The following is a 27,856-nucleotide window of genomic DNA, read 5'->3' as shown; positions in this document are numbered from 1 at the left end:
AAAACTGCTTCGTTAGCTCAACTGCTCTTTGAATTACAAAGTGCGACCTAAAGGTTATCCAAAATGTTACTGCTAGAATTAATTGACTGCAATATGAGTTTCTTGATATGACTACATTGTAGGCAGTTATATTCGTGACCAACACCATGCATAAGGCAGATAATAAAAATGCGGAGATTTTATTGGCTGCATCGCGGTATATTTCAATTAAATAACCGTTAAAACATTCGACTGCTGCATAAAACCATATAAAGCGGCACAGAATCAAAACTATGATAAAATAACAAAAAAGCTGCACGGTTCATCCGTAAATATGCTGGATCATCCAAACAAGAAATCGCTCGACAAACGCAGAATAATTAGAAGTATGGATATAACCAGAAATATGCAACTGTATGGCAAAATGCGATGTGTGACGACTGGAACACATCCACAGCACAACGGTACGCATTACGTAATCGACGAAACCAACTACGTAACTGATAAATGCACCCACAGAAACGCAGAATAGGGAGAGAGAGAAGAGAACAGACACCGCGTCATATCCTCCATCCATCGGATCCGCACCGCGTTCCACCCACCCCCCGTCCATTCCCATCCGCGACCGAGGAAAAACACCATTTCCACACAATCAATTATAACAAAAATAAAATGACCATTAAAATTCCCCCGAAAATATAGAATAATATAATCATTGAATGACAAAAATCCTCCAATAGGCGGCAAAAAAACAACTTTCACTAGACACGGCACACGACTAAAAAACCACCCGATAAAACGCTGCAAATTCAGTTGCGCGGCTTGCGCGCCAATCAGCTGATAAAACCCGAAAGAGAAAGATGGTGCTGCGCCGCGTAGCTGGGCGCCGAGCTGGATTACAGGAAATGAAGGGATTAAAAAGGATGCAAGGGGCAGTGTGTGTGGCCCGGCGCGATGGTTACGACAGCCAGTCCACATCAATTTGGTTCATTCCATCCGTCCGTCTGTCTACTTCTTCCGCCAGGGCAGACTGCTGCGTTTGCCCTCTTTGCGCGACAACTCCGCCGGCAGGGTGGAGGCTCGGCCTTCCGGCGAGCCCTCTCCGCCCTGCGCCTGGATGGTCTCCACCCAGATGCCCCGCTCATCCTGCAGCGTCAAACCCATTTGATTAAGAAGTGGTTAAACTATGTATTAACAAAATTAAAAGTAATCAGCCAGTTAAAACCTTTAATAAAAAGTAACATGAAATTCCTTAATAATCGGAAAAAATCCTAACCAGTGGTCCGGAACTCTTGCTTTACCGACTAAACCAACCAAAGCTTGACATCTTACTCAGTAGAATAGTACTCAGTTACATTAGCAAAGAAAGTGAAAAACAACCAGAATCCCTAGAGTACCGTTCCTGATGTTCGAAGGACCAAAGCAATTCACAAAAAGTAATCAACTAATTACCCACTCAACTGAGTAGTAGACTGTAAATTAATTAAACTTTCTTCGTAGCAAAGCAGGAAGAGGCCTATTGCATTTACGTACATCGTTGCGGGTGTCGAAGAGGTAAGTGCTGCCGTCGGCCAGCACAACCCGGAATGCAAACTTCTTGGCGTGGTGATCGACGGGGGCCGCTTCCGCTCCGCGCAGATCCAGTCCCGGCTCATTGTGGTACGTCTGTCCACCCTGAAAAGACATCCATTTAATACTGAAACAAAAGGACGTCATTTACATACACACAACCAAGCAGCACACAAAAACCGTATTCAAAAAAAGCAAATTTTCTCCCATCATCGAAAGCCGATTCGCCTTACCGATTTGAAATGCTTTTCATCGCGATAAACCAGCAGGCGCTGTCCGCGGATAATGGCATACAGGCTCACCCACGACCTACAACATAATTACGCTTGAAAGGTTCATTCACACAGAAAAACCCTGAGTGAGCCGCACCGATCAGAGGCCTTGCCGCCGCCGCTGGTTGTCTCGTGTTTGCGCGACAGTGGACCCTCCACAATCAGCGCATCCGTTTCCTGCACCGCGGGGAGGGTACCCGACGTCCCGGGCATGTGGCCGCCGGCTGGAGAGCCCGGGGTGATGGTGCGACCCGCCGGGCTGGTGGTGCCGGGGGAGGATTGTCCGGGCGTCACCGTGACGCGTGCTACAACAGGCACCAATGAGTATCCAACGTACGAGATGATATCTTTCAATGATACTGCTTAACCAGTTCGACCGACCACTTGCTGGACGTCACTTACTGGGGGAAATGGGGCCTTCAACCTCCGTGACTTGGGTGTGGGTAGTGGGCACGTAGCTGCCTGCTCCACCGGAGCCGTATCCACCGGCACCTCCGGCCGTGCTTGTGGTGGGGGTGCTGTGGTTAAAGGACACACACTCAATTCAACTGTAGAATTTCAACGCAACTCTACCGGCTGCTTCCACCATCAATTCACAGAAACAAATAAACAGTCGCAGAAACAAATATCAACACTCGTTAGACCAACCGTCCTACAAGATGGTTTAGCATCTAAACTGCTCTTCAAGAGGAGGTTTCGTAATTATTACAATAACTTGCTCCTCATACAGCATTCCGATAAACCAGTATGCTGTGAATGGCGTCAGACGACTGAGAATCATGCAAGCAAAAGGTCTGCCTCACACGATAACATCGAGCTGAGTCATCGCTACACAAGTCACTTCCTGGGACTGCTTGTCTGGGTCGTACGAGATCGTATCGTCCCATGGTCTGACATCAGCCCACTTTAATTCGTACTTATTTGCATCGGCTAACACAGCAGTGGTTGGATAACCTATACAGATGTCCCTGGCCTGACCTAATATACTCCTTGTTTTCTCTGGAACACTAATGTCGACAACTGACTGAAACTACTATGTACCCGATGAGTTCCCGTTCGCGTCGCTGCTGTTCCTGACGGGCTTGTTCCAGTCGGCGCTGCTCAGACTGTCGGCGCTCTCCGTCCGTCTGTCGGCGGCGAGCCATCTCGCGCAACTCCAACTGTGAGAGAAAACAGCATTCCTTACATGACACCACTCCTCGTTCATATCTTACAACGAGGAAATTCAAAAGCGACATACCGTGGTGAGGCGTGTCAGTGCCTGGAAGCGCTCATCCTGAGCGGCGGCTGATCGTTCGAACGACTCGTGCCGCTTGATCATCTTCTCCACTTCTTGTACCGAATGCTGCATTAAAAGAATGCCATCGCGTTAATCAGGCAGTCATACAGAAAACACTCACAAGTCAGTAATCTCGAAATACTGTATATCAACGAAACTACAGCCCGCATAACGACCCTTCAGTTCACGATGAAAGTCAAGTTGAATACAACAACTCATAAGATGGCAGAAACTTCACAAAACATAGGCATGTTCAAGAAATTATCAAATTATTAGGTTGGCTAAGAAAGAAAGGCAACTGACAAATTTATTTCTCAATAACAAATTTACTGAATGGGTTTCGCAAGAATGAAAATAAGAAAGTTGACTTACTCCTAATTCCTGGCTGTAGAGATAGGGCTCCTGAGCAATGAGCCAGGCCTCGGCCACGGCGGCATCGCGGGCGAACTGGTACACTTCGAGGACTGCAAAAGAAGACGGAGTCATACATTTGCCGTTACTATACTTCCGCCATTTAAAAATGCATACTCAGTTTGAGATGATCCCAGCGCTCTTCCCAGCGGTTGACCATGCCCTGCCGCGTGTTGGTCAACAGCACCAGCTTGTCGCGGATCTCGGGGGAAGCGTAGTGGCTGCGCGCTAGCAGATCCTTCCCCAGCTCGATGCACTCGCCGAAGCTGCTGTCGCGGGCGTCAATCTCGGCGCGCAGTGATTGGTGGCTGTTCATCAGCAGCTCAACACCCGACACGTCGCGAGCTTTCTCGGAAGTGTTCATCGTGCGCGTCACGTCCTCCATCCACAGCATCAGGTCACGCACCATGTTGAAAAACCTACAGAACACCGCTTATTATAATTGCAAATCAAATTTAACTCGAAGCCGCTTAATACTATTTTATTACTGCTTCTTATTAATTTTAAAAAATTCATTGAAGAGATGGAAAACAAAACAATCCTGTGATGGAAACTAAAGAGATCCGTACCGGAATAGATCGCCGGTATCGGCCAGCTTGTGACGTCGCTGCTCGACCATTTGCTGCAGATGGCGCCAGGCATTGACCACCTCGGCCTCGCGCATCTGGATTTCGCGGGCACGATCGCCGGCGTAGGCGTTAAGGAGTTTGGTGGAACGCTCCTGGATGCCCTCCACCTGGTGGCCCAGCGGCACGAGGTCGTTCTGGAAGCTGGCATGTTTGCGCTGCTGTGCCGATACACTACCGGCATCGCGACCCAGGTCGTCCACGATTGAGTTCATCTTCTCGTGGATACGGCTAAGGAGGTCCTTGCAATCCCAGAAGAATTTGTGCAGCTCGTAAGATGCCGCCAGCAATTGTTTCCTGCGTTAAATAAAATTAAAGGCATCGGTTTAGTATATCAACTAATTTAATCCATCCCAAACTATCATCATCAGTAACTACAGCCGCCGTACCTTGTCTCCATCAATTCCCTCAGGTTCTCCCATCCTTCATTGATGCGATCCTTCCACTGGGCAATAAGGGGAGCGTCGGTGTGGCCGGCGCGAATGAGTTGGTTGGCCTCCTCGTTGGCCAGGCGGACGCGCTCTACGCCGACGGCCTCCGTTTCCTCGCAGAAACGATCGAAGCGCTCGCGCAGGATAGTTACGTGATCGAAGTCCTGGCCCAGCTCGTGGCTATTGGCTACGATCTCCTTCTCGGCAATCCACCGTTCGAGATCGTCGATGTCACGCTGCAGCAGGAATAGCCGCATCGTCTCACCCACGCGGTTGCGTCGGTCCCGTGACAGATCTTTCAAGCCGGCGTACGTCCGTTCAATCTGCGCTTGCCGGGCGTTCACCTACAGATACGCACCGGCACATACACTATTAAGTTTCACACTGCAACATGCAGTACCGATTCTCAGACAAAAAGTGCTGTAAAAAATGGACAAACAATCACACTAGTTGCAAATCTTGGCCTTGTCAATTTACAAAGGAATATTTCTATAATAATCACCAATGGGACTGCATGAAGCAAAGCATATATATTTTTAAAAGTTTCTCAGTTACTGATTCATACGACCATTAAGGTCTCAGACATTCATGTAATATGACTAGAAACAGTTACTTCTTTATTATTTCTGAGTCTGGCTTGGAAATGAGTGAGCCTACCTGGTTGGCGAAGGGGTTGCCGTCCTTAGTGAGGCGGTCGGCTGCCTCGCTGAGGTGGCGGATGCGGGCCTCGTACTCGGCGACGGCCATTTCGATGGCCTCCTGCCGCTTGAGGTTGCTTTGAGCCGTGGGTTCGTCTTTGGCGCGGTCGTCACTCAACAGATACAGCTCCTGCTCGCTCATCCACTGCTCCACTTCGTTCGCGTCCGAGAAGTACTGCTGAGCGGCCTCACTGAGATCCAGACGCCGTTCCCGGTCCTCAATCGCGTCCTTCAAGTCGTTCCACCGTGCTCTCAAGTCTTGCAATAATTCCTACATAATAACACCCACATAAACTAATAAATTCCTTCCAGAAGAAAAATCAGATGAAATTTTTCTTTATAAATTAAATTATCCATCAAAGTTATTCCGTATACGATTTAGTAACACATTGTCCAATGTCGGTTAAATATCTTAATTTCATGACATGATTATTATCATTATGATTACTATTATTATTTTGAAGAAAGAAAACATCATGGAGACAAAAAGATTCATTCAGGCAGAGCGTACACTAAATCGAGCGCTTTCAGGATGCTGGTCATCGATGAGCCGGCGTCCAACCCGGTCAATGGCGTCAATAAGAGGCTCGTGGTTGTGAACTTCTTGGCGCAAATTCTGATTCTGCTTCTTCAGCCGCAACACCTCGAAAAGGTTGTTGCCGACGTTGGGGCTAGTCGCTTGTTGCATCTTCTGGTGGATATAGAACTTCTCGTCGTCAATGTCCCGCAGAAACTGGAAGGCCTCTTTCTTCTTCTCCAGCTCACGCCGGCGCTCCTGCAACGAGGGCTGCAGACGCCGGAACCTAAATACAACATTCGCATTAATTATCTGCCTTGTAAGACCACATAAATATAAGCAGTTGCCATTCCAGTACCACAACTGTTTTCTTAAGTCAAGTTGTTAATATACCGTAAACCAATCTATGTACTTTTTAACTGTATGGCACAAAATTCGTTCTACAGATATTACTAGATATAGTTTATTACCAACAATCTGAGACGTAAAAAATGAAGGGAAATCTTTGAGGAAAACAACCTATATGCCACCATTCAGACAATCAACGGAAATAGTTTTCAAGGTATTATATCTTATCATGGAAGAAACTGTGCTCACCTTTCTTCGACTTCGGCACGGCGCTGCTTGAGCTCCTCCGTTTTATCAGGGACAATTTCCTGCAGTTTATCCTCGTGGCGCTCCAGCTCGCTCACCTGCTGGGCGCGCATCTGCATCTGGTTTTCCAGCATCTGCTGCTTTTGCATGAGGATGTTGACGGTCGTCAAATCCTGTCCGGTCTCGGTTGTCAGGATCTGCGTTTCCAGCTCCGTTACCCAGTTGTCCACGTCATCACAGGTCTGTTCATAGATGGCCTGTCGGTTGGCGTCGAACAGCCGTTCGCCCTTCGACCGCGTCACATCCTCCAGTTCCTATCACATCATGCTTCCATTAATGGTCAAGCCGAATAATATACGACACAATCGTCGCCGCACTGTGGGGTAACTGATTAGAATGATAAGGAATAAGAATAATTATTACTAATACAATCACTCTGTTCACCAACTGCGAAAGGGACTAACGTTCAAAATTTTTATCCCGATGCCGATGATCAGAAAATTATTTAGGGTAGTAATTATGCACTCTAAGATAACAGGGAACGGCAAAACTAGTCATACAATCGCAACTCCTCGTGAGTGGCTTAACAAAAGCGTTGATCAGTCAGGGGCCAAAGTCTACCGTCACTCACCAAATGCATCAACCGCATGGCATCCACAAATCTAGCTACTCTTAAAATTCTTTCAGTGGCTCTTTGTCAACTTAACCATGAGCTTAATTTTTAAATTCTGCAATCTGATAAAAACTATTTTAAAAACTAACTGACCTGCCAACGCGCATTCATCTCGTCGAGGGAGCGCTGTATCTCCGGCGCGAACTGCGGCTTCTCACGCATCAGCGCCTCGCCCTCGGCACGCAGCTCGTCGTTCTTGGCCCGGTTAGCGGCAACCTCAGCCTCGAAGGCCTGGTGGCGCGTCCACTTTTGGTGGGCCGTCTTGGCCGTACGGTAGTTCTCGTCCTCTACCTGGATCCGCTTATTGTTGATGAACTCCAGATGCTCTTCCACATCGCGCAGATACTGCTGCAACTGGCGAGCATCCCGCAGCTTCTGGCCGATGCTGTTGGCGCGGTCGCGGTTGGCATTAAAGCGTTCCAAGATGTTTTCCGCTTTGCGGAAGATACGGTCGGAGGCGTAATTGCCTTCGGAGGTCAGCCTTTCCGATTGGTTAATGATCTGCTGGATCTTGTCTTGGTTGACATCCAGCGAGGTGATGAAATCATCGTGTCTTTTCAGCATATTTTCAGCTTCTTCCAGATTTCTCTGCAATATACAATTTCAGTTTCATTACAATAGTTCAACAACGAAACATTCACCACCAACTCTTTTAAGCATGGCCAAAAAAATTTTCAGTGGCATCGTTTATTTCCCATTACATCACAGCACCACATCGGTCGAAACTGATTATTAGTACCTATTAGCTAATCGATAAAAAGAACAATAAGGGCAGCCTTCGTTAACTTACGGGTAACTCGTCGCGGGCGAGGAAGTTTTCCTGCTGACCGAGCAGCTGTTCGGCCTGCTTGGCGTCTCGCAGGAAGACCTGGTAGTTGAGACCTTGGGACAGCAGCTGCTGACGGTTCTCCCACATCTGCTGCAGCTCCTCCCAGCCCTCCTTCAGGCCCTTGAGGCGCGCCCGCAGCATCACATACTGTGGGTCCTGCTGGTCGCGCGTTACGTGCTGGCCCATGTCCATCAGTTTGTTAAACTCCGCCGCGTAATTCTCAATCTCCTCCTTCATCTGCTTGTGCAGATTCAACGCCTTCTCCGTCTCGGCCAGATCCTCCGGCACGTCTTGCGAAGCAATAGTCACCTAACATAAACCGCTATTAAAACGATGTACACAACAGGTTATTTAAAAAGATCCAAATGTTTGCAAAGTTTTTAGGCCACAACAAACCGACAAAGTGCGTTCAGAAAAATGATCGAACAACAACAGTAACTCTTGAAAAATAAAGAAATAATACCACGCTGTTAGAAACGCCAAAACAGCAATCTTATACAGCAAGCCAGAAAAGAACACGTAAAGGGTTATTTTCACAGCGGTAAAATGTACAGTATCTAATTATTCGCGCTGATCATGTTTAAAGCGTGCGGTCAAAATACGAGTATTTTACCATCTGCTACAAACGAGCCAATTCCAAACTAATATAAATTTGCTTTCTGAAATAAAAGATGAATATTCAATGCTCCAACGTCGTAATAAATCGAACTAAAGAAAATATTTTCAACCAACAAACCACAGAAGCGACAACTACTTATCAGAAACATAGAAAGTACCGGTATTTCAGAGCGCTTTAGATGAAATACAAAGCAAAACTAAAAACTATGCTTTCTTTACCTGAGTCCGTCCCAGCCAGGACTGGAAGGCGTCCAAATCCCTCAAGAAATGCTGCAGCTCGCCGGCCTCACCCAGCTTGGCGTCCTGCTCGCCCATCAGCTCCGTCAGCCGCTCCCACTGGCTCTTCATTATAGCTACCCGCTCACGGATGGCCGCAGCCTCCTCCGGTCGCTCGCGCTCAATCTTGGTGGCCTCCTCCAACATGGAATCCATCTTGGCCCGAATCGGACCCATGTCCCGTTCAATGAACGACAATCGTCGTTGCAGGCGCATTAAGCCGCCCAAATCGCCTTGAATGTCTTCCGCATCCTACCACAGCAGCACCAGTTCATACAACCACACAGAACAATCATATTTCGCTGAAATGAAACTGTCACCTCGATGATGCGGATTTTCTCTTCAATCCAGCGTGTCGTCTCCTGGCACTCGATCCGGAAGGTCTGATAACCGTGCGCCTTCTCCAATTCATCGCGTTTATTATTGACGCTGTCCACTAGGGCGTTCCATGAGGAATTCAGCCGGTTGCGTCGCGAGTGGATCTCACGCGCGTCGGGATGCGGCACGTTGAGGAGGCGCTCGCTGACGTTGTTGATCTGCTTGACGCGCTCGTTTATGATGGCCATCTCGTTCTCCAGACTGGTGAAGCGGTGCTTCATCACCTCCACCTCCTCCATGTCCTGCGTGGGACCCATGGTGGCCAACATGCGCTCCTTCTCGTTGATCAGCTGTTCCGTGGCGTCAACGTCGGTCAAAAGCTTGTAAAAGTCCAGGGCATCCAGCAGACGCTGCTGGCGGATGCGCGCTAACCGCACCAGCTCGTCGTAGCGGTGCGCGATGTCGCCCACGCGCTGTCGCACTTCCGGTGAATTGCGATCCTGCTCGCCCAGATTGGCAGCCTGCTCCTGGATGGTGCGGATGCTTGGCTCGTATCTGCAGAAACAGCTGCTATTATAAACACAAGTGTGATGCGATATTAACCTTTTCACACGCTTAACAACACGCGATAGCCTTTCCACCCAAAAGTCAAGCTAAATTAAATCACATAATGCAAGCAATACAATAAATTAAGCGTTAGCTGGTTTAAAATATTAAATGTCTGCAAGAATTTGCTCGCTGAATTTTTTAACGTTCCAGAAAGTGAATTAAGGCCCATACCACATAGACCGATCAAGAAAAATGCGTATTAAATGCAACAGCTATATGCAAAATACATGTGAAAATCCAGGTTCCCGTAAAAACTCTTCAGGGAAGCAGGAACGGAAGCAAAAGAAAATCTTCCTTTATTTGTATGTTATATAATACCGTTGCAACTGGTCAATGACATCCTGGTGCTTCTTCAACAAAGACTGCACATGTCCCTCATCTCGTCCGATGTCGTCGCTGGACACCAGGCGCAACATATCTAGCATCCACGTGTCCGTGTCATCGGCGTCGGCAAAGAACTGGTGATAATCGACCGCCTCGAGGAGGCGCTTTTTGCGGTAAGCCGACAGTTCCATCAGGTGCTCCCAACGGTCGTTGACGTCGTTGATGCGCGCCTGGATCTGTTCGGAGCCGAAATGCCCGTCACCCACAAGATCTTCACCCACTTTGATCACGTCGATCAGGTGCGCTTTGCGGGCGTTCAGGTCGTCTTCCATTAACTGCAGATATAATGATAAATTATTAAAAGCAAATACATATTGCCAAGGCAAATTTCGTCCAGTATCTATGTGCAATTTGCAGTTAACCTTGATAAGGGACGGAAACTACGGAAACCAACCCTTCAGAACAATACCGACTAACGGGATGAAACAGGACTCACCTTTTGTTTGGTCAGCAGCAGATTGATGGAGGTCAGATCGCGTCCGATATCGGCGGACGACAGCATCTGCTCCTTTTCTTTAATCCAAGCCTCCTCCTCGGCGATATCCGCAAAGAACTGCCACAGCTTTCGTGAATCTTCTAGTCGGTCCTTGCGCTCCAACGCCAGCTCACACAGCTCAGTGTAGAGATCCTCTAGCTGCTGCATGCGGTCGACGACAATCTGCGGCTCCACTGGATGGAAGCCGATGCCCTCATCATCGATGAAGCGGCGCGCCGTGTTGTTGACGGAACGCACACGGTCGCCGACCACGCCTATGTCGTTGTCTAGCAGGGCGTGTTTCTGGATCAGCTCCTCCACGTCCAGGAGGTGGCGGCCGTAGTCATCCGATACCAGCCGCGATTTCAGCTCCTCCATGGTGATCAAGACCTGCAGCATTTCCAGGAAGGTCTGGTGGAGTTGCAGGGACACGTCCAGGCGGGAGCGACGAGCGCGCAACAGCTCCAACAAATAGTTCCACAAGCGTAAGACATTGTCTTTCCTGGAATCAATGATTGAACAAATCAATACATAGAATTCTATCACAAGGCGATGTGCTGTAAGGAGATCCATTCAATAAATAAACTCTCGATTAATTTTCGAATAAGATGTCGATCGACGATTGCGATTTACGCAACAACTAACGAGAAAAATGCTACCAACAGGAACTGTTTTGGATTTACTAAATTAAGGTTCTGTCGTTTATTCATACTTCCAAGAAAAAAGAACTGGCACAGTGAAATAATTTGCGACTAGCAGCCTACCTAGTGTTGATGCGCTGAATGTCGTGATAGTTTTCTTGTTCCAGTTCCTCCGCCACGGAGATTACCGCCTGCACACGCTCTTCATAGGCGAAGATGTCGGTCTCGATGGCCTCGTGCTTCTTGCTGGCCGCGTCCACCGATCCCAAATCATCCCCAAAGTTGTCCTGGGCCACCAAACGTTGGTTCTCGCTCAACCAAGTCTCGCGCATACCGGCTTTGCGATCGAAACGCGCCGCCAGTTGCTCCAGCTTTTCTTGTCTGTAAGTAATCATCAGCCAACACTAGACCATATCTCCAAGGGAAAAGTTACTTAGCGTGCCGGCGTTAACAAAGGTAGTACATTTTATGCCCATAAATTGGCGTTTACAAATTGCAATGCGTATATAGCGCATCAGTAAGCGTACAAATTACTAGCAGAGATCCAGGGTAATATTTCGAGATCATTCTGGATATGGTCTCATTTTACGCTAACGGGAAAAAAATGTTTAATTCGATACCCGTTTGATGCGAAGCTTCTTCCTGCACTCAAAATGAGCGTACAATTACGAGCACTGTAAAAGCGTGGCCATTTCACCGATGCAAATCAAGCAACGGAGGGTACCAAATTATTACTCACATAATAATCGCATCTTTCAATAATTTAATTAGATTAATCAAGGCCGAATGTTTTAGCAGTAATATTTACATAAATACATAGCTGAGAAGTTTTGATTTCTTAAAAGTTTATGGTCTGCTTCATAATGCCCGATTATGACGGATTTCATATTTCAGGTTTTCGAATCATTACAGCAGCTGTTTTTATCGTTAACGGCTAAAGTGAGTGACTTCCCAGACATCTACATTGCAACATTCTGCTTTGAGGAAAACAAGCGCCGCGCTGGTCTGCATCCCAGAAGTGAGAGCCTTGTCAAGTTAATCGATAGGGATTGCGTGTGGGAACATCTGTGCTGAGGCTGAGCCAGTCCACCCCATCCCGGCTTTACAGTAACTGTTAGAGAAGCCGGCAGAATGTAGGCCGGTCAATATGGTTGGATAATCCCTGAGAATTCACTGTCACGACACATGAACCCGCCATCGACCGGATTAATCCCAGCCAACTTCATTACCATTCACAGCACCGTAACCCGATACATACACTGCATCCCACCCCAGGCTCACAAGGGCAGAAGAACAGACCGTTTTAACCAACACATTCGGACCAATGAACTGCGTATTCTACTGGACAACAGTCGGTCTCATTGCGCAGTGCAACATACAGTACAGCGTGCTTTCAACTTCAGTACAATCTTTTTTTAAAAAAATGGTCAAGTAAGTAAGAAGAATAATTACTCAATATTAAGTAATGGTAAAATAATAACGCAATTTTACAGCTTTAAATATTTTGATATAATAGTCAAATTTTACGATGTTCCAAAATGGCTTCAAATCTATAATCAATAATCATTCATATATAATCATTCATAATTTTTACCAATACATTCTATCTAACATTCGTAAAATTACTAACCAGTAAGCCAAAAATATTGCAGGAAAGTAGGGCTCCCTGAATTACCGATCGTTTCCCACCTCCCTGCTGCTTTATTACAGTCAGACAGCGCTACATTTATCATTTTTCTTCCACCGACGCTAACCCAACTCCCTCCGTTACACAACACAAGCCATTTCCGGCACAGCAGCGCCAACAAACAACAGTTCCTCGTCTGCCGCTCTCTCGGCCCCACCCATCACAACGAACCCCGGCTCATTTAGCCTAGAAACATCTCGCGAGCTGTCCTTAATCGCTGCAACACACGGAACCGCTATCGACCCCGACATTTGTCCCTAGCAGACATATTTCAGCTTCCCTTCTACTTGCAGCGAGCTGCAGCGAGCAGCAGCACACGGGGCCAATCAGTGCGTGTCGGACATTCATCACGCACTCCAGCCAAACTCACAAGTCAACCCAAAGCCGAAATCAATCCTCAACTTTAAAAACTACCACGCTGTCTTGCCACTGTCTCTTCCCTGGGTGTCCCTCTCTTCAATGAGGATTGTTAGCTGTTTGAGATTCTCATAAATATTCTCGACAAGATGTGATAATCTGCCATAAAAATGGTATCGGAAGTGCCGAATAAAGTGGGGAAAAAATCGCAAATTTCCTGCTTTGATAGTATCGTCTGCTTTCATAAAACACGCTATAAATTTGGAGGGATCACAAAAACACCAGGCCCATTGCTGCGGCGGCATTTTTTTTGTGTTTAAAAACCAAACTTTCAAAATAACCTCGACCAGAATCCCTTGAATGCTCCAGAGAAAAATTCACAAAATAAAATTTATTAACAAAATTTATGAACAAAATTTATTAACAAATTCAGTTATTAAAAAATTTAACTGAAAATGTACTGATTCCAAACCACGGCTCTTTACCACTTTGACTTCATAGGTTTTTGCAACACTTAAGTTTAGGAATATCTGTTTGTAAAAGCGTACACAAAAACTTAATAAAATCCATTAGATTTTGGCACAGCCCAAATAAGTTTCCCATAATTTCGTACCGAATTAGTTCCTCGCGCAGCGCCAACTCTCGTTCGTGTTCAGCGCGCTCCAGTGCTTCCCATGCCTTGTTGATGTCGGCGATGAGACGGCCCTGCGGCGGCACGTAAAGTCGCAAATCCAAAGCCCGCAACCGACTCTGAATGGCGAACAGCTTCATCTCCAGATCGCCCTTTTCCACGAACTTGGGCGGTTTCTCCACGGTGCGGTAAGTATTGAACTGCGCCAGTTGCTGCTGGACACCCGGTAACGAGTTGGCGAAGCGCCGGTCGTTAAGCGAGTCGATGGTCTTGCGGATCCACTGCAGCAGTTCGCTGGTCAGCTTCTCGTACGACTGGGCTTCCCGATCAGCATCGCGCACCATATCCACGATCTAATTAACGATTGTTTTTTTTAAAAATCGGTTAACACTGCATGTTAAGCGTTGTCTAATAATAAATAATCTAGGAAATTTTCAGTTTTATACTGTATCGTGTGTTCTTCTAAACAGGATTTTGCACTGCTTAAATAAAATTCCTTTGGTCGAAATGGTAAACACTCAACAGAACCAACACAAAATGTATGGCAAAAACAAAAAACCGAAATACCAATACTGGACGCAGAAAACGTTACGTGGACTGTGTCCAAGTATCGGTAACCGATACAGCTTTTATTTTTCCTTGTTACTACTGGAATAAGATTTTTTTTAATATCACGCTTGTCACTCTGCACGCGCTTAAAAGACGTTGATTTTATGAAGTCAGAACAATTATACCAGATAAAAAGCAGAAAATTCGCAAAAGGACGAAAACTGCTTCGACCACCGTTTGTAAAAAACATCTTTCCCCGTTATACGAATAATTTAATTAAGTTTTGCTAGTTTCCAGTGCAAAGCTTCTTTTTTGCAAATTATGCTGTGAAACCATTCACTGAGTCAGCTACCAGCACTCAGCAAACTACGACGGCGCTACAGTATAAACGACATTTCCGTTATTACTCAGAACATCCTCTCGTCAGCGCAATCCACGACGATGGGTCATAAAGAGTGTATCTTAACGCTGTTCGTAGGCAGGTGTAAAATGCAACGGTACAAAATAAATACCGGCAACTGTTTACGGACAAACAAAAACTGCCGGGACCGATAAGGCCAGCACCCACCTTGCCAATGCGGCGCCCATGTACCGTATCGGCGCGCATTTTGCTGAAATAGTGATAGTATGTGACAACATAGGTGATAATCGACTTCTCGTCCGGATACTCCACAGCCACGTCTGCAACCGACAAGTACAATGCAATGATTTATGCCAATATTCGCAAAATTAATTTGTCAGCCATAACATATCGTAGCAGCACGTACTAAGCATCTAAAGAAACACTAGACAGAGGCTTTCTAGTTTTTCCATCGTGTTAAATCGTTAACTATTATTCGTTCACTGCAATTAATATTTCCCACATCTGAAACAAAAACAATCTAAAAATTCAAACGAAGTTCAAATTTTACGGATATTTTATTACAAAAAGCAAGCTACTGTTCCAATAAACGAAATATTACATGAAAATTTAGTAAAACAAAATAATTCTCTTACTCTCACTCATATTGGCACTCGGGAACTAGAAAGCGAAAATATGGTAACAAGATTTCGCAAGCGCTGATGAGCGTAAAAATATGAAGTAATATGACCAAGCAAATGACTCAAAAATACGGCAAGAGTTGCAGAAAGAAGCCGCATGTTTTGAATGTACCGAAAAAACTGTGACTAATTTCCTCTACATCTAATCCCAGCCTAATCATTTCACCTCCTGGCCAAAGAAAACATGTTTTAACGTTCTCACTCTCGCTACCCCTTTGTCTTATCCTACGGTAGTCATCATGCTTTTCATTTTGTGCTAAACTTTATGAAACGAAATCATAACGAAAGAAAATATAAGCTGTCCGCTAAACATCATGAAAAGTAAGATCTTAATGCTACGCGTAGTTGAACACTAATATAAACGGTCAATGGAAGTTTATTATTACAACGTCGAGCAGCCTTGCCAAAAATAAAGAAATTTAATAATATCACTACCTGTTAAGCAATGTACAGTACAACTGGCAGAAATATTGAGTTATGGTCAAAGCCGGCATACCTTCGGCATCGATGAGCTTAGCCAGACCGAGTTTCTGCTCGGCGACGTTAAAGGCGTTATTAAGGTTGTAGATAGCCTGGTTCTTGTTCAGTTTGTCGTATTGGATAAGGTCCTCGCGGTGGCGGTGGATTAGGGCATTGAAGGCCAGACCGTCGCGCCAGCTGGTCGTGAAGTTGCGCACGTTGACGTTGGCGTAGCCGGCGGTCTTCATCTGGCACCACAATAGCAGCGCATCCTTGGCCGACTTAGTCTCCTTGCTCTCCACCTCTTCGATAATGATGTCCTGGATCTACTCACACAAACAAAACGATAACAGAAAACCAGAATCATCCCTACGTAAAATATTTCCATCACTTTGACATTGCTTAATCAAAAGCCCTCTTTAAAAAAAAATTGAACTACATGGTAGGTATTACGGTACATTATGCGTTCACTTCTCTTGGCAGAAATGATTCAGTTTATTCAGTGCACATACCTGGAAGCGGAGGATGATGGTCCAGATGAGTCCGAGCGTTAGACGGGGATTCCCGTCGACAATGTCGTGTGAGCCGAGGTTCTCTAAATGCACGTGCTTCTCGCGGAGGAACTGCAGCGCCTTGTCCACGTTCTCCAGACAGTGGATGCGCATTTTCCCACGTGTCGGACGCGGCTGTAAAAAAACTTTCGATTATGATCGTCCAGTATGATTCGCTTTTTGTTCTTCCTAATATCCAGATATTCTGATGCGCACAATGACAGTGCAAAACCAATAAGCGATGAATCCAGATTTGGATTTAATTCCAGCGTTCCACTAATCGAATTACATATTAACGTTACTGTTGATTAAATCAAAATTTAATTGTGATTTTTCTATGTTTAAATGATACTGGAGCTGCGGTGTTTGCGGTTTGTCTGGAGAGTAGAGTAGACAGTGCGACTTCTCGAATTACGTCAGTTCCTGTTGACTTAAACAGTGTATCCACCATCCAGCCAGCCATCGGTGCAGTCCGAAGAGGCCTGAGGGATGCGCACTTGAGCGGAAATTAGGCCAACACAGGAAGGCAACGCAAACCGCTACCAAACCATTCCAAGACAATCCACTTACCCAACAGCACGTTCTTGCCACAAACTCAACACTTGCCAACACGTTCTTATCATCATTTCAAGAATGCAAATTTCTAAACGATGTGACTTGAGAATTCCCTATTTTTCCAGGGGGAAAATACATGCAGTACGAACAAGCATTTGCTCACCTTTGTAACTCGTATTCGTACACAATTCCGATCAATAAAAGCGATTAAAATTTATTTTCTTGAAAACACTCAGTAATTTTCAAAATAAACGATACATTGCAAAAACAGAAATAAATCCGAATACTTTTTCAATTTCCTTCTTACGAAAACCATCATCATGCGTTTTGTTTTATTTTCCTGTTACAACTCATACCTTAAAAAGAAATAAAATCGTAATACAGTTATTCAATACAAATACATACCTAAACAATATATCACAAGTTCATGTTTTCATCTCTGATACAGATTTTTAGAAAATTTACGAGCTTTAACTTAACTTAGCTGCAACGCTTCGACTACTATTAAATCAATTTCAACTTATTATCTTTTAAATAATTTTCCAGGAAAAAGGTGTCCTGTCCTGATTCTGTATAAAAATGGCAGGGTAATTGAGTGTGATAAAATGCTTAGATAAGGCCTGCGTGTGCATTAATCACCGGACATATCCTATTTTACGGTCAATAATTCTTCATCTCCTGGCCCGCCGATAGGCTTGTGGCCCTGTGTGCAAATGGGTTAAAGTTCCCCTTTGCGCTGATAAGAAATTCATAGCTGTTTCAACAGAACCGATCGTTTTCTCCGCCGCACTGGGCCTCCCTCGGCCCATCAATCACCCGCGCTGCACTCTGCAGTTACGCACAGCCTCCATCAAAATCAACATCAAAGACAATCGGCAATCACTTTGGCAGCATTAAAAAATTACCAGGAAAAAAACTAAGAAAAATATTTCCTTAACACTTAATGATAAACAATTAAAATAACACTGAACAAAAATTTTAAAGTTAATATGGAAATTTCACTTAAAATAATTTGCAATTTTCGGGTCCAAAACTCAGAGACTAGAGCACTCATTTTGCTTCGTAGCCTAAAAATCCTGATATGTAGTAGCTTATTTTTAACATGCCTTATTTTGTGCTCGGGCAAAAAATAAACACAATAATACTGCCCCATTAATAGCTCCAGGGTATAAAAATTAACCCGAAAACGCGCATAAATTCATCTGGCTGAAGCACGTACCAATCGCTCTCCAGAGAGCACTTCCAGAAGTTTGAGAATCATTTTCCCGTCGCGTAGATCCGTGTATAGGTCGTGGATGCGGCATCCCACGCGGATCAGATGGGAGTTGACCCATTTGGTGAAGGTCTTCTTCTGCACGTTCTCCCGTTCGTCTGTCAACAACATACACCATACAGTTCATATAACAATCCAACTAACGCCGTTAATCCCATCGCTTTTTGTTTGTTTTCTTCCCCCTCAACAATCACACAAATATCCGTATGAGCACAATCAACACACAAAATCCGGTCTATTTTTCTGTGCCAACCGTCTTTGCAACACTACAATACAAGGCAGAAGCAACGCCAAAAAACGGCAAAACTCAAAACTTGCCACCATATCCAGTCTCCAAGCTCAGACTAACATCATCGTTTACTTAATCAATACAATATTAAAAAAACATAAAAAATTGATTCGAATAATTTAAATTAACACAGCGCACGCTACCGAAATTAGCTATGCTGCCCGCAGAGTGGCAGCATATCTATCATCCACATTCAGGTGCAGCATGCCATTCTACTGCACCGGCAAGACTTAATATAGCCGACATTTTAGTGACAATTCCCAAAAAAATTTTCGCATTCATACACGAAATATCTAGAAGTCCCAAAGAATTTAGAAAAATGTAAGGGTCACCAGCACACGATTTACACACAAAACCGACGCCCAACCTCGATGTTTGGAAACAATTCTCTCCATGACTGCCTCCTGAATCCGCGTATAATCATGGCCCTGCTGTAGTATATCGGCCATTTCGGTATAAAAAATTAGAAAAATTCCCCACAAAAAAAGTCCAAAAAAATCAATCAAAATATAGTGGCCGCGCGGGGCATTGTCAGGAGAGCCTTTTTCCTATTCTCCACTCGACGCCCTGCAGGCACCAACACGGGACCGCCTTGTTCCTTGTCCTGTGGATGCCGAACAACAGCATACTACAATTTACTGAGCTATTCGCCTGACGACGTCCCGAAAACACTGCCGCACACATATACACACATCAGACGATCACGCAACATCAAGAGAAAGTATGTATGATGTGTGTGTGTTGTTAGTGTATAGAAAGTAATCGATGGACTTTTGTCCCATTGCGTTTGATTAAGCGTTTCTCTTCTCTTTCCCCGTCTTTTTAATCATTACTGATAGGGCCGCTCGCTCTCTCGCCGCACTGGCTGTTGGTGTGTGTGTGTTTGTGTGCCGTATATGAAATCGCTATGGATGCGAAAACGTTAAAACATTGATAGCGCAACCAGCAATTTTGCGTGAGTTGCTTGCTGGCACTGCCTAAATTTTAATGCGGCTTTCATATCGTCTGGCGCAGTGTGCGTTATGATTAACGAGCCAAACTCCGATGGAGTATTATTTCGCAATTGTTGTAGCCTAAAATTACCCGCATGCGCCTCCTGCCGTGTACCCAACTGGACACGCGCCTTCCAGTCATCCCAGTCTCCTTTTCGTCAAAGGTGAGCCACTTACTAACAGCAAGCTAACAGCTATGCCTATTAAAACGCTGAATTTTAATTAACATAAACGCGCCCATTTTCACCTACATAAATTAGATTGTTCATGTCTGTATTTAATATCACTAACATGAGTTACATTGATGCAGGAAATTGTCAGATACGTACTGTTGCTTTTTCTTAAGTTCAAAATTAATAACCAAACAAACTCGTTAAATTCAAATTCGGGTAAGGGTGTAAGTTAATAAACAAATCATTTTTGTGAAATTTTCTAAACCTGTTTTCTGCTTCCCGTTAATTCTGCTATTCACCGTAACGTTAATTCTGTCACTGACGTAAAGGAATACTGGCGGTAGACTGCAGCAGTGTAGCGGCTAGAGACTACAGTTAAAGTACTACTGTCCGCAGTACCAGTACATATCGGCAAGCAACCCAGGATGCTGGCAGAAGAAAATATATAGACGTTGAAAAAAAAATAAGACAACCGGTGGACCACACCCATACAGCTATTTATCAGCGAACGATTGACACCATTCCTACAGTGCCGACTGACGCTATACTCCCGTCGAAACAGTATAAGCTCCATTCCAAATTGTCCAAATACTTGCTTGTACTCCGAGTACAAACTTCGTATACCCTCACCAGTCATGACTAATAAAATTTAACCATGAAAATTATTAATAAAAATTTAACCATGAAAAATTGTCAAAAGGCATTTTTGTAAACGTAAATCACGGTACGTAACTAGGTAGTACGTACTGTGACGGCGACCAGGATGTATGCCAACAAACTTTGTTGAACAAAGGAACCCAGCAACAGATCTGCGGAAATCTTCTTCCGCAGCCGGCGGTTGCGTGAGTGTATCCTTACGACGTGCAGCGCCATCTAGCAACCGGTCAATAAAGTTTTACCGGCTGATCAGCGCCGACAAGAGGAATCAGTTTCCTTTGCATGTAAAATACGAGGTTGTACGCACTACGCACAACACTAGCCTATTTCAGATTGCATACGGTAGAGGCTCCGTACATAGAATCGCACGGCGTCAGATAAGCTGTACGTTGGCAGGATGAAAACTGCTTCAGATCTTTGTGCGGTTACACTTTGGTCACGTACAGCAACGAAAAAATTAATCGAGTCGAGTGCGCGCGAGGACGTGACCACCCTGCTAACGGTCGGCGGTCTGAGTGCTCAAAAAAGATCCACGGGTAGGATACGCTGGCCTGCCATTCACTTATGTGTCTGAGCCGTTGCATGCATCCGCGTAAGGCAGATAGTTTTTACGCGTCACCGCACGACGCTAGGTTACAGCTGCTAACGTCGTGAACGGACGTAAAACAACCCGCAACTGAAGGTTCCATATGGAACCGGAGCCGAATGGAGCACAAACCGTGCAATCTGAAATAGGCTACTGCAGCAGACTGCCATAACGAACGTCTGCAGGCGTTTGTTGCCAAACCATTATCTACCATCGGACGCATGTTTACAATTAGCTTTCCATTACTCTCCGTGGCCCCACTCGGGAAACAATCTCATATCTCATTAAACCCACCCCATTTCTCAAGCTGCCATTCCACGCATTACTACTGTCGCCGTAATCCTATTTTCCGCCGACATCGCGGCATATTCGACATGCACGAAAGTAAGGAAGCCCGAGCAAGCGATTGAGGAAGGTCAGCCAAAAAAAATCCAGATTGACTGCTCGGCCTCTTAATGAAAGCGCTACCAACGTTTTTTTTCCAACAAAGGCAGACAGATTACGCAAGCGGTGCAAGGATAAAAGCGGTGCAAGGAAAATAAAAGCAAAGCGGCGCAAGGATTAATCTGCATTAAAACAACTGACGATTTTTTTGGTGATATGTTCACTGAAAATTTAGAGTGTCGCGATGAATAAAAATTTGGGAAATTAATTTGCCTGATGAGAAGTAGAACAACTGCCTGATTTGGGTACCTCATGAGTCATGACTGTCCTGTGGCCACTGGCCAGTTTACTGAAATCTAAAAATAATAATAATAATAACAATACCAGTAATAATTAGAAAATTTTAGAGGATGCAATTACAATAATTTCAGCTTTAAACAACGTACAACAGAGAGATATCCACTAAATTTCAAAACATAATTAAAAGCGATGAAATCAAGAAAATGACCCAATTCTATGTCCACACTCCACAGCGTCGACAACTCCTTTATCGCTTTCTTCTACATTTTCCTCCCCACGTTCACTTTCAGAGAAAGCCCGATCAGTTTGGTAAAAACGTGACGAAATGCTTTTGTAGACGATTAGCAGCAGTTAATCAGGCGACTTTTGACAAATGCAGTGCTCCAACCTAGTTGTAAGTAACTTGTGCCGCAAATTGAGTCCTTGTAGTGTTGAGCCCATACACCAGCCGCTCAACTGTAACCATCTCATCTACTGAGAAAATGCGGCAGTTTTATTTTTGCGCCCATCAAGTAGGCCACATTTATCAGTAGAGTGTGCAGCCGCCCCCGCGTTTCAACACGCACGACAACGACGACGAGAAAAAAAACGCAAAAATGTGCATACAAAGCCACTGCAGCATGTGTGCCGATCCAGTTCAGGCTCTTCAACATGCCACACGAGAGCGAGTCAAGGATTTGTGCACAACAGCCAGCAACGAGTCGGGTGCGGGCCAAATAACAGCAGCCCAAACAAATGCAACCAGCTGCCAATTCAAGTTCAGATTGCATTCCTTAACGATCATCTCCGCATTCACCGTACACATGGCCGCCCTCCGATACACAATTTACAACCAGTAAAATACCCGTCAAAGTTTTGGGTTGAATAATTTATATATTCTATCGTTAGTCGTTACTAAAACAAATGAGCATTAATAACGGTTCAGAAAGATTCCGTTCCAAATTATGAATTACCGCATTTAAAAATTTTCAGAACAAAAATGTTGAACTATTCTGAAATTTCGCGACTATTTTAATTTTCCCCGTAAAATAATTTAATATAAAAAATCGGATCATGACCTTCGAATAAACACCCCCCAAAAATATAAGCGGTAAATGAAATGAAACTGAAATGAAACTGAACTGAAACTTAAGCGGTAACTCGGGCGTAAAGGCAGAAACACAGAAATAAACATTCAGATGAATGAAAAGCAGTATTTTTACGAAAGCCAACAGCAAAAGACTGCGATTCAATCTGATGACCAATCAATGCAACATAAACAAAGTCCACATTAAAAACCACAAATTTAAACTCCACGGTGCATAGGTCTAGATCTCCTTCGCATCAGACATCGACGACGTGTTTCAACGGCTTCTAAAGTAAACCATACTTCCGGTGGTTAACCGCCGATTTTATCCGAGCGCAGTAGACAGTACTTTCGCCAAACGATGACTGTTAAAGTACATAAAAAGAAAATTTTGAAAATTTGAAAACATCAAATTGGTCTATGCAGTAACAAATTTGACCAAGTCCTATAAGACATTCAGCGATTTTCTTTCCCGAGGTTTAATAAACATTTTAAGCCAGGAAAACCCAGACCTTTTAAGCCAGATCTGTTTTTCATAAAAATTTTTTCGAAATATTTATCGCAAAAAAATACTTATTATTAAACCGCAGTCAGGCGATCGTACTGATCATGATATTACACACTATTGCAATTGTCCCGGTTTTCACTGAATGTCAACATCAATGGTTCTATTTCACCAGCAACCGTGGATTGCAGTTAAAGGGCGCTCATTTCCAAGATCCACACATGCGGACATCCCGACAGTGGGAGATCGAAAAAATCAATGGCCCAGCCCCGCTTGCGAGCACGTTGGCGTTGTGGACGCTGCCAGACAGTCGTTTTCCTGCACAAAACACATACAGCCGCACACACTCCCCGGGATGTGTACGGGCCAGGGCAGCTTCCGGTGACGTCAAGGATACATCATATACACTTCCCAACAGCAGCGCCCAGACTGCGCTCTCCTTAGCTCGCCCTTCTGCGGTGTACAGTGAACCGGGATTTACTGTTCACTGGACAGGAATAATTCACGATAATACCACCACATCGGAAGCCATCTGCCGATGATTTTCTTTAATCTTCCTCTGTACACTCCCGACCACAACAAGGAACAGGTACTGTGCGACAACGGCAAAATTGGTAATTTATCGCTGTGCCTTGTACTGATTTGTTCCCCGTGAAAAACAATCAAATTAACCTGAAAACGGGCTGAATGGAGCTTTTCGCATTAATTAAAATCCGAAGTCACTTCCTGACATTTTCAATTTTCCACAATTCTACAACTTGATGCCACACCCATTAATATTCTCGCAAGTCGCAACCAATATCTCTTTTTAAAAAATAATACTTAATTTAGCTCCTACTCCTAGCATAATCAAACGAAAAACTTTCGCGTAAGAAATTCGGAGTTCGCTTGAAAATTCCGCAATATTCACAAAGACGTTTTATTTCTAATCTTTCGCTTACAATAATGCAAAAACAAAATTTTAAAAAAATTGCTGCAAAAACTATTAAATCAGTACTGTCTCTTTGTACTGTAGCTTAACCTATTGCGTCAAGCGTACGAGACGAAAAATTCAAAAAATATATACTGTGATCCTGGAAATACGCTAATCGCGTGAAATAATTTCACTGAAATTATAAGTACGTACTGTATTTCTCGTACACTATCAGACCCTGCACAAGACAGCAACTCGTGGGAAAAGTGGTTTAAATATTTGCTAACCGGTTATTTCGTTGCTTTTTACGATCGTATGCAATACATACTGTACATGTATCAATCCGATTTAATGCGTTTTATGCCGGGATTTTTCTCTCGAGCTGTGTTTGTTCTCATTTTCCAGCAGTAAGTAAGTACTACTCAATTGCGCAAGCTGACTAGGTTGTCGACGAAAGAAAATACAGACATGCAGGCAATTTAGACAACATACTAAAATACTGTCTAAGTTTCAGCATTATAATTTCACGAAAAATTCAAAAGAAAAATTAATACGATACAAAACCTACCCAAATCAGCCAGCACCTATCTGACCAGAAACACATTTTTTGCTCTGAAATAACTAGCACAAAATGAATAAAAAATAATCGTTATGATCAACTGCAATTACTGCATAATCTAATGCATAAAGCCAACACAGATATTCTGTCTAAGAAAACAATCATATGTCGTCTACGTCAATCAACATCGGACCGGAAGTCAAAAAAATAAACAATGCGACGCCACATCTCAGCAGATTTCGTTGAAGACATTTCTCATGATTATTGGGCGTTTACACTTTACAACTTCACATACGTCTGACTCTGCTAGGTTCGAACTTCGAGACAAGAGTGGAGGTGCTCCGACAAAACAGACATTCGCAGTTTCGCACTATTATCCACTTGCAACCCACTATTATTTGCGTGATCAATTTTGTAACTGCAAGAATCTGTAACAAGAATCCATCAAAAGAACAAAATTGTGAAAAGAAAGTACTGCAAAATGTTACTCAAAAATATCGATTCCAGTCACAGTTATTAATTATGTTTCTGGTACGAGTACAGTATAATAACCGTATGATCGACAACCTCAAGTCAACTTGTGAATGCGTTTTTCAGGTCTGTATTTCCATTTACAGACATTTTCTTTAGAAAATTTCGCCAGACTTATGCAGCCAAATATTTTTCAATATTAAGCAATGAAAGTCGTATCGCAAGACCTATTTCTCTGAAAAGCACTGAATGTAGAATAAGTGGTGAAATCTGGCCAAATATGCAACTTATTCGTTGCTGATCAAGCGGAAAAGCGCAACAAGACTGTAAAAATTCATCCACTTTTGCATATTCAGCATGAAACGGGCTTGGCAGTTATCACAGCGTTCGCTGCACAACATGCAACACAAAATGAAACCAAACGAGACTTTGTGGTTACGCAACCACAATATGAACGCACTGAACGAACCAGGCGAGAAAATAGGGAAAATTTACAGTACAGTACTTATCTTACGTAACACGACCAGACACGATGCTAAACCCGCCGGAAATCGTTCACATAATATATTCATAAAATCAACTATAAAATAAGAGTTAGATTTTGCTAACTGCAATCGAAATTCAAAGAAGCGCCCAAAAAACGCCAATTGTGTGGTGAACACATGTGGAGTAGTAAATAAACATGTATATCCAATAAAAATTTTGTCATAATTTGTAAGAGAACAGCATATCTTTACATATTATAAACACACACACTTTACACATTAATAAACTGTAACAAACATCTCAGATTTTTCTTCTCATCCCAAGCTGCTAACTAAGACTGTAAAAATTAAAAATATAGAAGGATGTGTGGTATCGGTTTGCAGCGGTAAAATATCAGTGTAGATCCTGCAGGATACTCGCTATAAAAATATAAATGAACTGTATAGCATTTTTGCGGTGTGGAATTCGATAATTACGGAAAAGACTATTTTGCAGATTTGCAATGCAACAGCGAAAAGGGAGAATTTGGACAAAATCTCGGTCACACTTGACTGTTTACGTTAGGAGAAATTGGCAAAAACGGCAACTGGCCATAACAGAGTCAACACCACTGACACGACCGGCCAGATCCGGCTAAAAATACGCATTTCACAAATGCAGCGTGAAACATGCTGGAAAACTTGTCAAGAAAACAAGATTAATCCCTTCGATTCACTGCGGACCGATCGCCCAACAGCGCCAACTGGTCCAACAGACCGAATCGCAAATTACCGCGCAACCTGTAGTCTACCGCTGGCTGGTAGCGCAAAACGCCCATCCACCACAGGGAAAGGATAAACAACAACAATTCAACGTCTCCCTCACCTGATAAAGCCTTGATACGGATCCGTTCGAAGACTTTGGCCGAGCTAAGTCCCCCGTCATAATCCTCACCGTCCGCGCCACCACTGACACTACTGGTTACAACGGTGTGTGTGGTGGTTATCTGGGTGACGCCATCACCAGCCCAGTGGCTGGGATTGACGAGATCCGTGGTCATCCTCGCACCATGCAGGGAAATACACGATTAACGATTATCCACAAATTAACAATCCGGTACAACAAATCCCCGAGAAAAATGCGCCTGCTATCACCGTGGAGTGTGGCGTGAGTGTGGAATGGTGGTCTGTGTCTGCCTGAATGGAAAGAGAGAGTGCATTAGCTTGAAAAACATTCGCCAGGCCAGTGCGTGCGTAGCCCCAGCCGCTGTCAGACAGACTGCGCAAGAGACACAGAGAAAGAGCAAAAGGCGGAGTCAGCGCTGCAGACAGGATTACCGAATCGCCAATCAAAATTAGGATGTCGCTCCAATGTAACCAATGGAAAACCGCCGGCCAGTAAATTACGCCCAGTCCATTTGGGTAAGGTCTGTCATATCAAAGGGATCGGCAAATACAATGGAAGCGGGGCAGTGTGGCTGTAATAATAAATCGCCTGGGTATGATTATCCGCGCATAGTCGTGTGGTGGTCAAAATTTAGAATATGGCCGGATGATGGCGCATCAGCAGTAAGCAACATTTGCAGACAGATACGGACACCGCAGCCGCTGCTATCGATTGAGGCGGTTGCGTGCTAAAACTAGGCACACACACTACACTCACTGGCAGAAGTGGAATTTTTGAATGCAGACGCGAATGGAGGAGCTGCATCCGCCTTGGGTAATGCAATACACACTCTGGCACAACCAGCAGCAGCAGCCGGCCTGTTTATACGGCTGAGAAAACTGCTCGACCGGTTCACAGAGAGTAGGACAGTGCGAATAACTTCCCGTCGAGCGTCATCAATGAACAGCGCGGCAACCATTACACTTTCATGATTTTCATCAATCGTGGGCTATGGAGTACGTATCTGTACAGTGCACGTTTAGCTGTTTCGCTAGCAAATCTTTTGGCTTATTTTGGCACTGTGGTGTAGATCGTCGCGGTCAGATAAGCCGGGCGGTGGGTGCGCTTAGGAAGCACAGCTGTGCCGTTCTGCGAGGCTGTGCGAGCGGAGGGTAAAGTACGGCCGTGTATTGTACCGGTGTACGGACGGCTAAATGCGTAATTTGATCCAGTTGTTATTTTTCAAGACACTGATTCTATCGCAGTTGTAGTGGTGCAGATGAATTAAAAATACGCTGCTGTGTTGCAG

At 44.4% G+C, this 27,856-nt stretch overlaps 1 protein-coding gene and 1 long non-coding RNA gene across 3 annotated transcripts; one reads left to right on the top strand and one right to left on the bottom strand.

Annotated features, from left to right (window-relative positions):
- Positions 1-160: 160 nt before the first annotated feature.
- Positions 161-27,495, bottom strand: LOC129593309 (spectrin beta chain-like). Of its 2 annotated transcripts, XM_055489558.1 has the most exons (28): positions 27,000-27,495; positions 26,548-26,858; positions 18,249-18,400; positions 16,436-16,609; positions 15,961-16,249; positions 14,992-15,104; positions 13,857-14,227; positions 11,323-11,580; positions 10,520-11,060; positions 10,018-10,358; positions 9,093-9,645; positions 8,716-9,024; positions 7,840-8,187; positions 7,143-7,637; positions 6,380-6,690; positions 5,777-6,068; positions 5,225-5,536; positions 4,526-4,911; positions 4,080-4,433; positions 3,628-3,929; positions 3,472-3,563; positions 3,061-3,165; positions 2,862-2,980; positions 2,223-2,338; positions 1,918-2,125; positions 1,782-1,857; positions 1,513-1,653; positions 161-1,125 (listed from the first exon to the last, which is right to left on the bottom strand). In XM_055489558.1, the coding sequence occupies exons 2-28, from the start codon at positions 26,720-26,722 to the stop codon at positions 988-990; spliced, it is 7,071 nt and encodes a 2,356-aa protein (XP_055345533.1). In that variant the 5' UTR covers positions 26,723-26,858; positions 27,000-27,495; the 3' UTR covers positions 161-987. The 2 variants fall into 2 exon arrangements, with proteins under 2 accessions (XP_055345533.1, XP_055345534.1); XM_055489559.1 differs by lacking the exons at positions 26,548-26,858; positions 27,000-27,495 and adding an exon at positions 18,959-19,345.
- LOC129593313 (uncharacterized) lies at positions 19,476-27,856 on the top strand. Its single transcript, XR_008691081.1, has 3 exons — positions 19,476-19,747; positions 23,430-23,843; positions 26,179-27,856. It is a non-coding gene; the product is annotated as an uncharacterized LOC129593313 (long non-coding RNA).

The sequence above is a fragment of the Paramacrobiotus metropolitanus genome, unplaced genomic scaffold (assembly GCF_019649055.1).
Source record: "Paramacrobiotus metropolitanus isolate TYO unplaced genomic scaffold, Prichtersi_v1.0 Parri_scaffold0000061, whole genome shotgun sequence".
NCBI lineage: Eukaryota > Metazoa > Tardigrada > Eutardigrada > Parachela > Macrobiotidae > Paramacrobiotus > Paramacrobiotus metropolitanus.
This window is presented reverse-complemented; position numbering and strand designations above follow the sequence as displayed.

Bases quoted from the DNA above. Each gene is read 5' to 3' on its own strand.
- LOC129593309 (XM_055489558.1), bottom strand. From the start codon at position 26,722: ATGACCACGGATCTCGTCAATCCCAGCCACTGGGCTGGTGATGGCGTC. The intron at 15,105-15,960 runs GTATGCCGGCTT...TGTCGGTTGCAG, and splicing joins TAAGCTCATCGATGCCGAAG to ACGTGGCTGTGGAGTATCCG. The intron at 2,981-3,060 runs GTATGTCGCTTT...TTTCTCTCACAG, and splicing joins CACTGACACGCCTCACCACG to TTGGAGTTGCGCGAGATGGC.